We start from the raw sequence: 17,965 nt of genomic DNA, 5'->3' as shown, positions 1-17,965 counted from the left end.
AATATTATATCCATCATTGAAAAATAAACACACCTGTTTGGTTTTGTTAACTGTAGTTTGCTTTTTGTCCAGTACATCAATTGGCAAAGCTTATGGCTTGGATATAACAAACTACCTCGAGATTTGATGAATGTAAACGTCTTCTCTGGTGCAGCATCTCAAGGTTTTGCTGTCAATATATTTTTCATTCATCACAACCGAGTGATGACAGTAGAGAATAAACGATGTAACCTCCTAAATAGTGTAGAATAAACCTAAATGTTTTTGGTGCAAAATAATCGTGAACAAATAATTCTCTATCAAGTATGATCTCCGTAGGACAGACTCTGATTACAAAAATCTTGTAAATGTTCTTCCAGTTGTATTTGGAAGTGTGTACCTTGCAAATCTAATGATTAATTGTATAATATCTCTTTATCAATCCTAAAGTATTTATAAGGGAAGGTGGTCCACAGAGAGATAGTTAAGATTTTTGATATTTACTGCTCAACAAAACCGTGATTATGTATATAATTAAAAATTGTTTAAACCCTAATTAAAAGACATTATAGTTAATTAATTGGCACAGTGCGATTATTCTACATAGCTTACTCTTCGATGTGATGAAAGTTTAATGTTGTTGTTTGGAACTATAGAATACAATAAGGGTGCGATTGTGCAGACGCGAGCAAGCGAGAATATGTGGCGAGAAGAGGTGAGAAGCGATAAATATCAAACTCTGTCAGATATGCGCGAGAACCAGAAATTAGCTCTCGCCAACGAGTTTTCTCGCTTCTCCATGGTTTTCCTTTGCGAGGAAACTAAATTTGCATCTGCATCATTACGTATTTTAACGTAGTCGTAGCTTTTATAGAAAGCCTGGTTTATTTCTTTTTAGGAGTTCTTTGCACTTTTGTACAGTTCTTTTTTCTTTTTGCAATTGTCTTCGGTAGTGGTGCCGAAACTACGTCCCCCGGGCCATATTTGCGAACGTATTTGGCACATCATTTATAAAAAGTGATAGAAATAGGCTTACTTTCTGAAGTTAAACAGAAACTATTTCTTGATCCTCCATGTTACTGGTTATCAATATGTTTTTGGTGGCATACCCTTTAGATGAAAATACGATTCTCGAGTAGCCTTTGTACAGGGTGTAGAGTCTTCTACACGTGCATCTCGGATTATCGCTGAAGAGCAATGACAATTCGATGCACTCGTATAGAAGCGCCTTAAGCGAATAAGATTAATTTCCATAATTTATTGTCATGCAACATAATCACGTACTATATTTATTACACAAATATTGAAGAAGAATAATAAAAAATGTCTTTGTAAATCCGTTTATTAACCAATTTGCATTTTTTAAAAAGAGGTATAGCCTCTAATAAAAGATCGTCTCTGCAAATTAAGATTGTTTATATTTTATTCTTATATAATACGTATCTTTGGACGTATCTCAGCATGTTTTTAGGAATCTTGATTTGGACTTTTTTTCCTATTTTTATTTTTTAATAAATTTCTACTCTAATATGTACATTTCGGGTGTTCTGACACACCAGAACAGGCGTATCAGAATTAGATTCCGTATCCGTGAGAGTGGCTCACAGGATAGTTCAAGGAAATACACACGCAATTGCTGGAACAAGTCTTTCTAAGTGCTGTATTACGTTAGCCTTCGCAGTTGAGTCAATAGCTGTGTCTATGCTGAACATAAAGCTGTGCAATGTTAGGAAGAATTCAAATTTTACTTGCTCCGAGTAGCTCGTCCAGAACATTCGGGACATCTTGCATCCGAACGAAATGTTTTGTTAGAAAAGTAGAGAATTAACCGGAAGCGCTGCATGTTAATGTTACATTACACAGAGGAAAAGAATCAATACTAGCTTTGACTTTAGGGCCGAATAAAAAGAACATTTTCTAAGCATGGTCTTTGAAGTCTTTAATATTTATGGACAGCAAATCTGCGTAAGTGTGAAGCTTCTATAATTTTGCACGATTTTCTGCATTTCTTAAATTTTTCTACCACGGGAATGTTATGTTTTTTATTGCTTCACGACTACTCATTACTGTTCTAAGTTGTTCTCTCCAACGATTGAGAGTTAAGTCATTTCTGGTTATTTCTTGTGCCTTTAATGTTTTCCATGACCACGAAGATATAGCAGCTAGTTTTCGTTGTTTTATAGGAAAAGACTTGTATTCTTCAACACTGTCCTTAAACGGTGTGTCTTAACGTCATTGTTATGATTTTTAGACGAATTTAATAATAATGTGTTTTTTTTTGTGTTTAAATAAAAGTTTTGTTTTAGCATTGAATACGTTCTATTTATTTTTTCTACAAGAGACAGTTACTTTTTTTCACTACCTTTAATCACAGGTTGGCGAAAAAAACTGAAATCGAATATTAAAATTTTCGGCTTTTAAAGAAAATAAATTCATTTAAATAAGTAAACAGCACGAAATTCAAAAAATAAATCATACTTTTGTACACAATTTTTACATATCTTTATATACTATACATGTATTTGTTACAATTTCCGAGTCCTTCGCTCCGTGTTTTACTGTCTTATGAACAAATATTGACCATACAAATAAATCCTCCTAAATATTCAAATTTTAAATGTTTGAGGTTTTAATTAAAAGACGAAAAATATACTGTACTATCAAAATATTATTAAATAAAATCCTCGATTAAATCTTGGAAGAAAGATTGAAATAATGACAGAATCTCTGGTTTGCTGGAGTGCGTTGTTAGTGATTTTACGTCTGCATACGTACAGAAACTCTACCGGTAATTCAATTATCTAGAACGTAGGATTTAATTATATCAAATCCAAAATCGTATTCAATAATCACTTGATTATTTTGACATATTCACACGAAGATAAATATTCGTGCATTTGAGCTTCTTGCAATAATCGATGGAAGTGATCCCAAGACAAGCATTTTTATAACGGGTTCAAATTTTTATTGAATTTTGATGGATATTTGACGTATACGCTAATTAGGTAACAAAAAATTCCGCAGCTTTTTCTTCATACTTTTCCCGTTAGCAATAGAGCCAGACCATTGAGAATTGAGCTCCTCCGCATCCCTCTCCCGTTGGCCATACCCAAATCCACGACTAAGTAACTACCATTGTTCGGTGGTATTATCCACTCGGCTATTGATGGGCACTTATTAGAATTAAGAAAGTACTATTAGGAAATAAAAAACCTTAATTGTTAGATGGGAAAAATTAAATATTTACAGGCTTAAACACTTTTGATGTTGCCTGTCTCAGTAATGTCAGCGTGTCTGTTTGGCGCTATATCGTTGTCGCAGTAGTTAAGCGAATACAATATATATTTTTAAAAATTATATCCCTTTAAACTGTTTTTGTAAAAAAAAAAAATATACGATAAAATACTTTAAGAATCGAGATATTAAATAAAATAAATAATAATAATTATTGTGAAAGTAATAAATAATAAAAGGAGGAAGAGAGTGACATAAATTCAATCCTGTATCATGATATAAATCATATTATACGTGATATTAGAAGTTTAACAATACTGTATTCTTTAACTTAATTACTGCTCGCCACAGTTTTTTCCTTATGCCATTAATCACGAATGAGAACGGCGGAATGGTCGAGCGGTAAAGACTTCAACCTACGGCTCTGGGCACCCGAAAACTAATAGGGCGGGTCTAAAATGGAAACGTTTCCGGCATGAATTTTCAGGGAGCTGTCGTCATCTATAGATACATCGTTTTATTACTGTCGTCTAAACCAGTGTTTCTCAACGGGGGCGATATCGCCCCCATGTAGGCTTTTTTCCATGTTGAGGGAGCGATTAGTAACAATTTATATTCTGGGGCGAAAAACAATTTTCTGGGCGATATAGTAAAACATTATATTAAGAATAATTAGGTATTTTATTCGTTATATCGTACAATAATTAAATAAATAACATTATACTAGTCACTAGTCTATTCGATGCAGTATGAATTTGGCGTTAGCCTTGGCTTTTGGCATCGGAATTTTGAGGGGAGCAATACTACGTAACGGTTTTATTGAAGGGGACGATACTACGTTGAAGGGGGCGACGATTCGTTCGAGGTTGAGAAACACTGGTCTAAACAATAAATACTTTAAATGTTTTAATTTATTTTCCTATAAATATACAGGAAAAATATTGATGTTTATAAAATATGAAATATTTATATATTTACTCATTCAATAAATTTAAAATGATTAGTTTGTTTATATTACGCATTTAACTTTCTACAAATAATGTAATAATCACTGTTCACTGTCTTTATTCCTAACATTTACTGTTAGACTGTATAATCATTCCTTTCAAAAAATTAAATAGCTCTTTGTAAGAAAAATATAAAGGAAAACTATCAAAAATTTAAATGTAATTTACAACTTATTATTCTTAAGCAATCAATGTTAATGATTTGTATCTATAACTAAAATAAGGAAAAACCTACAAATAAGCGCTTAAAAACTGGTTTTTATTTCAGCCAAACATTGGAAAAACTTAAACTAATTAGCGCTTGTTTAGCCTATAATATATAAACTGTTAATATATATAAAGTAAAAAAATGCATTTAAAGAAATACATAAATTTTCTTGCAGGAAGAAGTACAATTGACCCCTATAACACTGTTGATAATTCCGTTTTATATGAATTCCATGTTGTACGAGTCACTTAGATTTTACAAATACGTGTGCCGGGCCGCGAACGGCTCACGTATTTGTAAAATCTAAGTGACTCGTACAACATGGAATTCATATAAAACGGAATTACCAACAATGTTATAGGAGGATCAACTGTAATTTATTACATTTATTTTACAATTGTTCTTTATAGGCTTCTCTCCGCCTCTACTTAATATTTTCATATTTTATATATTCGGATGATTTTGAATATAAATGAATGCTATTTCGCTTTACAATAAAATAATGTGAATTGGTACATCGTTTTCAACACATTAAATTCTTTCAATTAATTTCTTTCAATTATACTCAGCCAGCGTTAATTAATTATGTTTTCGATGGTTGTAAATGGGCCTTTAGCAGGACTTATTTAGTCTCTAAGGCCCTCGGTGGTCAAGCGGTTCCGTTCCCTAAACACTGGGAGTTCGCGCCTGGCTAGGACGGGCTGGCCACGTGGAGTTTTCTGGGTTTTCTCCACGTCTGTAGGGCCCAGCTACCATTAAAAAGACCTCCCGGAAGGCACCCCTAGGCAGATCCCCCAAGTGTTGCGCTACCATAACTTAACTAAACAAACAAGTTTTCAATTTAAGCAAATGTTTGGGGATTCTGCTATTTCAGATAGATTTAAATACAGAGGATGATCGGTTAACGAACATAATCCGTTCCAAGACTTTGTTCGCTATCCGAATTGTTCGTTAACTGATTTTACCATTTTCGTTAACTGATCGATTTACCATAGGTTTTAATGGGAATTTAATTAATTCGTTCTGGAGACCCCAAAAATAAAAAAATATATATACTTTCTTACTACATTTATTTATATGTAGTAATAAAAATACATACACGCATAGTCTTGCGTTTTTATTAGTCATGTTTTTTCCGTTTGAAAGGGTTAAAGACTCTGTCTAATGTCGATTACTTTTCTCTCTTCTTCAAGATTTTTCGTAAGTAATTAATAGCATTGTAATTGTAGAGATCCCCAAGCTTATTAACCTCAACCCGGTTTGGATGCCATTCTAAGACCATTGTTCTGGCATCTTCCCACTTCTTCAAAACATAATACTTTTTAAATAATATATATCGGCATTAATCCTCTTTTTCAGAAGAAAACATATCTCGCCGAGTTTCTTGGTATTCTTCATTCGATAGTTCTTGGCGTTCTTCTGTCGTCAGATCCGTTTCGGGTTCCATTATGAGCTCTTCGATGTTCTTTATTTCTCAGGTATGATTTTTGTTACTCCTTTAGTTGCTCGAGTCTTGTCGATTATACAGAATCTTTCTTAGATAAGATTGAACTGCGGCCTACTGTAGACCTGTTCGAGCCATACTGCCCAGCAACATCAGACATCTTCTGCCTACTCTCTCTCTACCTTTGCTATTATACTCTCATCTTTCGAAAATAAAAACAGACGTAAAACTTAACGAGTGCCCGCCCGACAGTCTCGTGAATACATAAAAGAATTGTTTTGTCAGAAAAATAAAAGGCTGGAATTACGAGGGAGAGTTTCAAAGTTCGGAGGAATACTATCGGATCGGTATATACCGACTTGAGCGTCGATGTCGACGTCTCCCGCGCTCCGAAAAGTTTCGAATTGTTGCCCGAAAACAAGAGAAGACCAATCGGTATTCATTATTTTACGTCGCTTCTTCTTGTGTTCGTTCTGTGAGGTGTTCGTTATCCGAACATGTGTTCGTTGACCGAACATAAGAATCTTTCGCGAAAGTATTCGTTATCCGATCTGTTCGTTAACCGATCACCCACTGTATAGCAAAGTAAAGTTTATGTACGTAAAGTCATTTGCTTTGGTATCGTATTTTATGCCCAATTATTACTGCAGTGCAAGGCGGAGTGTGCTATCTTCTTTTATTTGATGAAAAAAGTTTAAATAATGACTAAAAAAAGAAACAAATAGATATAATAATAAGGATAAAATTAACAACGAATATTTAAAAGTCTGTATTATTAGTCACAATTCAGCAAGCGATCTTGAAATTTTTGGGCAAGATTTGAATGGCCTAAACGACTATCTATCAGTGGCGTGCCGTTATTGGAAGCGGTGGATGCGCCGCTTCCCTCGTATTTTCTAAAAAATAAATACATATTAATTTTAATTATATGAAAATAATCGCACAATATTTTATTATAACCGCATTACGTGTCTTATTACAAATTTCTATACTACATGTGAAAAAAAAGATATGATCGCTATTGTATATTCGAATATTAGTGGCGGAGTGGAATCTCTGTATTGTCAGCATCCAAAAAGCCAGGTTCACGCACGCGCTTTACAGAGCACCAACCTCATCCGGTTTAGCCGGTGGAAGCCTACGACCTCGGGTGGATGCTACGCGTATACCGCATCCAATTGTACTGTACCTGGGACCGGTTCCGGGCCGTTAACCGCCCTCGCCCGATTACGCGAATCGCGTATAGATTTATAACTTAACCCAACCGATAAGAATTTACTGGTACGTTTTTACGATAGTTCTGTATAGTTGACAGGGGTTTAAAAAAATTCATTAAAATATTTGATATTTTTATTCCGCTCTCCCATCTTATATTACGGATTTCAATGTTAAATCGGTCATATTACGATTTCGTACATCCCATCTTTAAGGGGATGTAGGAAAAAAACGTGTACAATTCTTGTATAATGTTAAAAAATTAAGCGTTACTTCGACAGCGTCATTTACGACTAAATTTAATGAATGAGAGAGAAACACGAGGTACGGAAAAAGCTCTAGAATTTATTTTCCTTACATTTACGATTTACGTATCCGTTTGTCGTAAAAATTTGTCTTTCCACTTTTTCCCCGAGACTACAAATATTCGAGTACGAAGTAACCGGTTTCGACTTATTTTTACTTAAGTAGTAGTTAAATAATTAAGCCATTAGGGAAATGGGGACGTAAACAAAACCCTGACGAAAGAGCCGGAATATTACTTAAAAGCTTAACCGACCCAATCTCTAGCCGAGTACAATGGGGACCGATTTTTTCGTAATATTAGATGTAATAAAGACAGACATTTTTCCAGTTCGACGAGAGTGACAGAAAAGTTGTAAATTTTGGAAATTTCCGTGGCCCTAAAACGAATTAGTTAGAAAACAAATGACTATTAAGTTTAACGTATTTAGATTTTTACAGCTATGGTGAGAAACGTTTAAAATCTACAACGGCCCCGTCGCGTCCTTTGATGTATACTAATGATGCGACAAAAGAGGCATTTGACGTTGACCGGTATAGGCACCCCGGGGATTTGGCAGTCCGCGTGCATGCGCGCTCCGCAACCTCTTCGATTCCATCCATTAGCCACTCGTAGGGAGCTATTTGACTAAGCGCATTGTTTTAAGATTTAAAAAGTAAGGAAGATTTTATGTTATTTTTATGTACATTTCTTTACAAAGCTAGATTTAATTATAATTTTTTTAAAAGTATATTAATATAATTGAAGAATATTTTGTACCGGGTATGTACCGGTACATCCACCACATATTTTATTTCACCGAGTAAGTTTTTATTATTTTATTTTTAATTGTAGCCCTTATATCGTGACTAGCGATTCGGAATGTAATTGTGATATTAAAAATGCATTTAGAGAAGTCTACGGTTTTTACTGGCTTATCGAATAAACGATACGAATGGACCCTAGACAGTCGCTAACACGGCACGCCACTGCTATCTATAGATGGAACTATTGTAAAATGGGCCTTATTTAATAAGTTTCAAAATTATTTGAAAGAATACGACGAGAGAGTGACAAACATCGGGTCGTGTGGTTTACACGTTCTGCATAATTTGTTCAGTGTTGGTTACCAAGACATAAATTGGAATGTTAAACTTTTCTCTATTTTATTTTATGACGTTTCTACTAGGTGTGAGGATTATACAAAAGCTATTTTCACTTATACATCAGTATATCGAAGCAATAGATGAGAAAAAGTGTAGGGAACCAGAACAAAGTCTTATTAAAAAAAATCTAAAGCGGTAAGCTTAACCTGTTAATTTATCGTTTTCAACTCTAATGTTATAGTAATGGTAGCGAATTTTGTTGTGTCAATTTTAAATAATTTATTACAAAAATTTACTATATACGTTACAAACAGACACCACTAACGTTTACTGTAATAAATAGTAAATAATTTTAACATTTTTTAAAAATAAAAACGCTTTTATTGGTCATGTTTTTCGAGATTAAAGGTAGAGGATGATGTGGATAGGCCCTACAGTGCATTTACACGATTAAATGTTATATTTATTGATAGTTATGTTTATCGGGATTAGGGGCAGGTAGGACGGTGAACCCACCGTCCTACCTTCCCCTAATCCCGATAAACATAATATAAGAAATATACGGACCACGAATATATATTCTTATTCAGTGTTTTTATACCTTGTACTTTGGAATCCTACGAATTAGTATTGCTTATTATCTCACGTGTCGAAACTTTGACCATGCCCTTGACAAATCCTGCAATTTTATTTTGCTAAATGTCTCACGATTACATCAGTAATCAAGGTGAGACATTTAGTAATTAAGGTTTTTCAATGAAGACAACTCGTCAAAATGATAACCTTGATTTTAATTGTCTACGGCTATTATCATTGCCTTACATTTTAATAATAATAATAAATTAAATTATTATTTTAAATTAACTATTCGTATTTTACTATTATATTAAATAGTATTTTAAAAAGCTAATTTTATATGATAATTTTNTAAATATATATATATATATTTATAAGTTATTTGTTTAAAATAATATAAAAATAATCACGAATTATCTAAAATTTTATTATTAATATAACTGGCATTTCGCTAAATTTGGTTGAGAAAGGTTAAACCTAAAGTAGAAAATTACTTCTGTTATCTTCTGAAAATACATTCTCCTGTCGACATTTGAATTATTTCTTTTTTGTCCTTGTCACAGAAATGAGAAGGAAGAAACCGCAGTTGATTCAAACAGGATATTTATTCTAAAATATTAAAATTAGTGACGAATAACTCCGAAGATTACAAGAAGTCATCAAAAATTCGAGAAAAAATTCTCCAAAATAAACGGGATGGTTGTTCGTATTCTGCTGTAAACGTGACTTTCTAGTTTAAAAAAGAAGAAAATTATGTTGGCAACAACTATATTATTATAAATATTTTTTTGGAACAAGTCCTTGAAGCAATTTACTTTTATTCTTAACGGATAAAATGGTAAAAGCTTGACCAATTTTGGGATAGAAAAATAAACAAAAACAATATTTCGTGTACGTAAGTCGTGTTCTTCGTCTTACAAGTTGTACTTTTATTTATTTATTTATTTAATAATGCAATTTTTACGTTTTTTCTAAAGTTTATTTTTGTTGAGAGAATAGAATGCCAATTGGCTGTGATATTTCCAAGGTTATCCTCGCAACCGCTAGCCAGTTCGATAGTATGCACTTTTCTTGAGACAGTCACTCTGGTTTTAATACACACCACTTAAACAAGTATAAGACAATATTGCTGTAAGTACCACTTTTATATTGAACTTTACCCATTATTGTAAAAATTATATATTGTTATTTTTGCAAATTATATATATTTATATCGTTCGTATAACAACGTGAAAAATCCAACTTTAAATATAGATAAGAATAGCTATCAGTTAATTATACTAATTAAATTCTTTTCGCAAATTAATATTTGTTTAAAATTATTTGTACAAAGAATTATTTTCTAAATAGTTAACGAGATACTGTACGGTACATGTAGTATAATATACGATTCAACTTACATCCCGTTCAATTACGACATTTACTCGTGCATGTGGAGTGTGATATCACTTTACTGTTCTAAGTTGTATAGCAACTGCTATTATTGCAAATAATGTCAAAACACATTACAAAAATAATGTACTATAAATTTGTGGGCAGCTTACAACTTGAAAGTTATTTTAGGAAATATGTAAGTACTGTTTTCGTCGATTTATTTATAAATGCTTGTGTAATACGTGCTGTGCTTTATTAGTTTTAGCCATTTAGAAAATAATAATAATAATAATAATAACCTTGCCGTAAGTAGGTAGGTGCAATGAGTGGAAAGCAATGAAGGGGAGTCTTGAAATAAAACTGACAAAAAAATTGTCAACTATTTTGTAATATTTTCGCTTATAAATACACGTAAGTGCGAGATTGTGTATTTGTGTACGAGAAACAATCGTTTATAATTAATATCATATTTGTTTTATTATTGTTATTCTCTAAAAATTAAGGGATTCAAAGAAACCTTGCACAGAACTAGTTACGACACTGATAAAAACAAATGTCGTATATTTCATTAGTAAACTTTTGGCATGTGCTCAGAAATAATCCAACAACGAATTGCGTAATTAAGTAAAATCTTCATTAAGTTCGACTCCACTCGAGATATCAAATGACTCTCTCTATCTCCCCACCCCCTCGACCTTTAACCACGAAAATCGAATAACATCAACCCCCCTAATATACAAACCTCCCTGCAAAATTTCAGAGATTTTCGACTAAAAGCACAGAAGTTATTAAAGCTTCAAAGTGTCCCCCACACGCTAATATCCATACATACAAAAAAAAAATCCCCCAAAGTTTTTGTATTTCTCGACGTTTCAAGGTGCCGAATCCAAAAATTTAATAATATTGAAATGTCATTTTTTGACTAATTGCCATACTTTTCCCCTGTTTACATACGGGAAAGTAAAAACAATTAATTTTCCCTTTAATGTAGTAGTATCTCCATAAATCATAATTTCCTAATAATATCTCTAACTTTTCAAACCTTTGTGATATTATCGTTTAAATGATCTAAAAGGCATTTATTTTTTTGTTGGTCAGATTTTAATTAATATATGATTAAAAATTACAGTCGACGTCACAATAAATAATTAGGATTTTCTAAATTATTTATTCCTTTTTTTTTTAAACCCACCGGGAAATTTTTCAACGCATTTACAACTGCAGTTATTATATTTTATTTATTTTAAAGGAAAACTTTTGTAATGTAGAATCTATATAATATTACATGCTTATTGTATAAACTTTAAAAATGTTTAATATATTTTTATACCGTATTTCCTGTAATAATGGCGATTATTATACAGCAGTGATTCTTAAAATGGGCTCTAACCGGATCATAAAAGAATCAAGGGAAAGGTTGAAAGGCAAGGGAGATAAACAAACAAATATATAATATAAATACAAACGATAATGCAAGAAATACAGTACAAAATTGGAAAAAAATACAGAAAAAAGTGGATTTAAATAACATTCTTACATTACTTTTTCGTGATATTATTTATTGATTTTCACAATATATAGAGTATATAGAGTAACACAATACAATAAACTGAGGAACTGAGCTGTTTGAATTGGCAAATGGAAAGGATCAAACCTAATAACTATTTTATGCGTAGCCTTGACTACGCTGTATAATTTTCTTTTAATAACTATTGGAAACTGAAGGCGATTGACAATATTAGTATGCTGCTCTATAAAAGACGTGGGTTCTTGCGGAATTCTCAGAAATTTTTCTGGTTTGTTTAAATTGACCTTGACATGTCGACTCTTGCCGCAATAGATCTATTGTGGATCTGGACGAATCTGTGATGGGCATAGCAAAGAAATAATTTCTTTACTATCCGCAGTCGGAAAGAATTAATTTTAAAAAAATATTGATAACATAGCAATTTCATTACATATCAATTCAATTATGTTTCGTCCCATTGATTTTTCATAATAATAACTACAGTTTTACCTCTGAGACATATACAGTCGACCCCCTATAACACTGTTGATAATTCCGTTTTATATGAATTCCATGTTGTACGAGTCACTTAGATTTTACAAATACGTGTGCCGGGCCGTGAACGGCTCACGTATTTGTAAAATCTAAGTGACTCGTACAACATGGAATTTATATAAAACAGAATTATCGACAGTGTTATAGGGGGTCGACTGTATTGTATAGTGTTATAGCTTGGTAGTGTTCGTTTATTTTCAAAATTCAACTGGAATTACGAACCTTCCGCCCTGTGGGCACTAAGATGGGCTCTTTTAGTAAGCCCATTATGGATTGGTATCTCGATTATTATTTATCTTTTCAATTTCAATAGTAGTAATGCCGTTAAATAATAAAAAAATTGCATTAAATATCACTCTTTTTGACGAAACTTTACAATTTTTTCAGCTATTTTAAACAATGAAGCCCAAGGGATTTTTAGCCAGACATCTCTCCGAATGGCTAGCCAAATTAGGACAAATGATAGCGAGACATCCCTTTCTGTTTTTATTCAGCTTATTAATTTTCACGGGAATTCAAAGCGTCGGATGGCTGAAGTTTCATCATTTGCAAGATTTCGATTACTTGTATTATATTCAACGAGGCAGAACTCAAAGAGATCGAGAAAAAATCGAACAAATATTTTCTTTTAATAATTCTGAAAATCTGGACTTAGGAAGAATGACTCGACTTTTGAGAGCGGCTGTTGTCTTGGTTCGTGCTAAAGATGGAGGTAGCGTTTTCAGAGAAGACATTGCAAAAGAGATCATTCATTTAGATAATGAAATATATAAAATAAATGTGTCATTCGATGGGCAGACGTGGAATTTCAGTTCTCTTTGTGCAAAATGGTGGTTCGGTAGTTGTATCCATAACAGTGCGTTACAAATCATGAACAGGCTTAATGATTTTCAGAATGGAGTATTTAGACCCGTTTATCCGATCGATAAAACCTCTTTTAAAGACAGTATTATAGCTATAACTGCTACAAATCTTGGTGGTGTTGAAACGGACAAGAATGATCGTATCGTTTCAGCTAAAGCAGTTAGGTTTATTTTTCAACTAGATTTTCGAAAAACATCTTTGAAAAATGTTAATTATGCCTGGGAAGAAAAATTTTTAAATGAGGTAACATATAACCCTTTAATTAAAGTATTTAATTAGTTTCTAATACAATTTGATGTTTAATGAAACTTTATTTTAGTTTTAATATATTCATTAATTAAGGATTATAAAACCAGTTATATTAAATGTTTTTTTAAATATCAATAAATGCTTTCTTAACTAGTAGATATGTCCATAGGCCCATTGCTTTTTGTCCGGTAAGCACCCTTCCCGGGCAAAAAGTAAGAACAAACGTTAAAATCAAAACTATATTAAGATTGGTACTTTAATAGCTTGTGTGCTGTTTAAAGTTGTTCAAATCGAGCACACGTGTCTTCTAAAGAACTTATCATACAAAAACATTCAAACAATTGATTAAAATCGATTTATAGACCTCCTCCTGGATGAGAGGATTGTCCATGAAAAATTTTATGATGCGGCTAAGCCAGCATCATAGGCCCCATCACAGCTTAGTCAGCGGTACCTATATACAGTATATATAATACTGGTACAAATACTGTACATACTTTCGTTTTCATCACGTAAACTTAAGCTACTGTTACTTATCTTTACACAGATTGTAGCTAATAGACCTAGTGCTGATGGAAAAAATATCAGCCGCAATTTTTTAACCTTGCCCCTTTAGCCTCCAGCAATTATTTCTGGCTACGGAACTGTTTTAGAGTTGTAATTTTGCAACTGTAAGAGTTGCAAAATTACAACTCTAAGACAGTTCCGTAGCCAGAAATAATTGCTGGAGGCTAAAGAGTTGTAATTTTACACAACCGGGAGATTAACACAAAAATAACAAAAGAATTTTAACATAAAGTTGTTTTGACAACTTCTATAACGAGTTTTTATTCTTTTTATTTATTATAAGTGATTTTGTTGTGTCCAAAATTATTATAGTCAATGATTTATTTCTCAATTTTATTTTTCTATTTCATAAGTTAGTTTATTTGTTTTTAGTACAGTAGAGTCTCGATAATTCGAAGCCCCACCACTCTTCAAATCAACTGTGTGACACACTGAAATTGTAAACACACCGACAGGTGTTCCTACAATTACAAAAGTACATCAACTTTCAATTTATTGCGTTGTAGCTGCCAGAAAACAGTTGCAGTTTAAAAAACAAAAAACGCTTGTTACTTCTTAGCGTGTGGTTATGTACAGTGTACTGTCGTACAAACACAAGAAAATAATCACATTAATTAACGCCTTTACTTATTATTGTTTTCCATTGTATGTAGGCCTATATTCCGTATATTTCGAGATTGTCTCATTCCCGATCAACTCGAACTATCGAGACTCTATTGTATTTTGTTTTTTAAAATACTTATAATTAGAGAATTGATAGAGAAATTAGCATATACAGTGAGTGATCGATTAACGAACATAATTCATTCCAAGACTTTGTTCGCTTACCATAGGTTTACCATAGGTTTTTATGGGAATTTGATTAATTTGTACTGGAGATCTCAAAAAATAAAAAAATATATACTTTCTTACTACGTTTTTTTATACGTAATAATAAAAATACATATATACACGATCTTGCATTTTTATTAGTCATGTTTTTTCCGTTTATGGGTGTTAAAGGATCCGTCTAACGTCGATCGCTTTTCTATCTTCTTCAGAATTTTTCAGAAGTAATTAATAGCATTGTAATTGTAGAGATCCCCAAGCCTATTAACCTCAACCTGATTTCGATGCCATTCTAAGACCGTTGTTCTGACATCCTCCCACTTCTTCAAAAGATCTTTAATAGCAAATATCGGCATTAATCCTCTTTTTCAGAAGAAAACATATCTTGCCGAGTTTCTTGGTGTTTTTCACTCAAGAGTTTTTGGCGTTCTTCTGTCGTCAGGTCCGTTTCGGTTCCATTATGAGCTCTTCGATGTTCTTCATTTCTCAGATATGATTTTTGTTACTCCTTTAGCTGCTCGAGTCTTCTCGATTATACAGTATCTTTCTTAGATAAGATTGAACTGCGGCCTACTGTAGACCTGTTCGAGCCATACTGCTCAGCAACATCAGACATCTTCCCCCTCTACCTTTGGTATTATATTCTCGCCTTTCGAAAATAAAAACCCACGCAAGACTTAACGAGTGCCCGCCCGACAGTCTCGGGAATACTATAAAAGAATTGTTTCCGTCAGAGAAATAAAAGGCTGGAATTACGAGGGGGAGTTTCAAAGTTCGGAGGAATACTATCGGATCGGTATATACCAGGATGAGAGTCGACGTCGACATCTCCCACGCTCCGAAAAGTTTCGAATTGTTGCCCGAAAACGAGGGAAGACCAATCGGTATTCATTATTTTACGTAGCTTCTTCTTGTGTTTGTTCTGTGAGGTGTTCGTTGACCGAACATAAGAATATTACGCGAAAGTGTTCGTTATCCGATTCGTTCGTTAACCGATCACCCACTGTAATCTTATTTAGCGTATAAAATAAATATAAACAATCTCATCGATATAAAGACTAAAGAGAACAAAGTATGAAGATAAATTATTATGTATTATGAACAATATTTTATAAGTTAAATTATTGGTGTTATTAGTAATCTTTAGTAATTTTTTTGTTTTAATTAATCAAAATTTTCGTCTTAGAATATATATATATATATATATTAATAATAAGAATATATTTTTATCCTATTTTTAAAAGGATTTGAATGTGGTTTGTTATTTAAACTGGTTAATGAACTTTTTCCTTGTATTGAATGATACAGCAATTTCTTTCCATAATACCTAATATTAAATCGCATTTTAAACTAATTTTAATTCTTTAACATTCTTCCTCGTATTTTTTAAAACCGTTTATACGGTAGTTTTATCAGAGTGTTGCTATTTATTCAAACATTGTATCCAAAATGGCGATAAGAAATTTGCTTAATTTTCACAACCATACACCATACCTTTTATAATATTGATCAATTCTGCAAACAGCTAAATCCATTCCCCATAAAACAGAACTCGTAGACAATTCCAAAAGGGATTAACGAGCTGAATGTTTCTTCCAAATAAACATTATCGGGTTTAATTCAAGAATTGAAGAAGTCGTTAAGTAAAGTTTTGATAATTAATGAGTAATTATTGAGATAAAAGCAAATAAGAAATTCAATTCGTTTGTAACATTAATTCGCAATTAGTAATTACAGTTTACAAATTTATTATGAAATAATTTCCTGCTTTTATTCTCCCTGCTAAAATGTGTTAGTGGTACGAAGTCATCAGGGGTTGTACAGGGCCTGTGAGGAAATGCTTGTATACGCATTTCCTCACATGCCCTCAAACCAATCTTTTATAAAAACAAAAACTGCCTCAAAGAGAAATTTCTGAAGTCAACACTGTACAATACACGGAGCTCCCTAATTCAGATTGGCCCGGGCCCCGTAAGATCTATCAATAACACTCTACCGCGTGACGCTTTTAATACACGATTATAAAGAGTAGATTTTGATAAAACGATATTTTCGTTACAATGAATCGTCACTTTCTGACCTATACATATATATATAGGCATAGATATTTAATTTGTATTTATATATAATACATAAATTATTATTATCAAGTAGGTAAGACGTGTATTACATCGATTTAATGTCTACTTATCAAAATACTGTATGTAAAAATTTATTCTTCATATAAATTATAGAGAATAACTATATATGTATATATATATTTATAAGTTAATTACTATTTAATTCACACGAAGGATAATTACAGCCGTGGGGCATAGTGGCTAGAAATGAAAACGTGTTCGACAAGTTATCATCAAACATATGCAATATTTCTTCGAATTATTGTTTAATTTTTTTCCTCCTACTTATCCTGTAGATATTTCTATAGTTTAATATTAACTTTATTTCGAATGTCTAAGAAATATCTATGCATTGTATTAGGCTATACACTTACGAATAGAAGAATTCTTTATGATTTTCGGCAAATACTCCGAAAAAATTTACATTTTCCTCGATTGATAAATTACAGTAATACCTCGACTTACGCGAACCCGGAGTTACGCGATTTTCAAATCTCGTCGATTCGTCTTTTGAGCGCCAATGATTACTCACTCTCCCCACACTATTGTTCGGCTTATATGTTCGGACGTGTCGCTCGGAATCCACACATAGCTATAATTTATTTTGTGTTATTTATTTCTGTGTTATATCTACGGAGACTCGAGAGACTCTACTATGTCATCCAAACAAAGTAGAACTGATTCTTCCGCATCAAACAAGAAAAGAAAAACTTTATCTTTGGAATGTAAAGTTAACATTGGGTACGTTCGTAAAGTCGAACGAGTTAAACGAGAATGACGTCATCGTTATTCCTATTTCGTTAGACTTTTCGAACGATTCGTTACTAACGCGTTTAACTCGTTTGACTT

General features: G+C 32.6%; 1 protein-coding gene across 3 annotated transcripts in view; it reads left to right on the top strand.

The window, feature by feature from the left end:
- Nucleotides 1–9,692: 9,692 nt before the first annotated feature.
- Nucleotides 9,693–17,965, top strand: part of LOC111624884 (patched domain-containing protein 3-like) — a 16,000-nt gene continuing 7,727 nt past the window's right edge. The window contains exons 1-3 of one of the 3 annotated variants that reach the window (XM_023367859.1): nt 9,693–9,943; nt 10,030–10,183; nt 12,876–13,595. In XM_023367859.1, the coding sequence (XP_023223627.1) occupies nt 12,888–13,595 (708 nt within the window). In that variant the 5' untranslated portion in view covers nt 9,693–9,943; nt 10,030–10,183; nt 12,876–12,887. The other 2 variants (XM_023367860.1, XM_023367861.1) reach the window with 2 other exon arrangements.

This window comes from Centruroides sculpturatus, unplaced genomic scaffold (assembly GCF_000671375.1).
Source record: "Centruroides sculpturatus isolate CEXI.00-Female unplaced genomic scaffold, Cexi_2.0 scaffold476, whole genome shotgun sequence".
Classification (NCBI taxonomy): domain Eukaryota; kingdom Metazoa; phylum Arthropoda; class Arachnida; order Scorpiones; family Buthidae; genus Centruroides; species Centruroides sculpturatus.
This window is presented reverse-complemented; position numbering and strand designations above follow the sequence as displayed.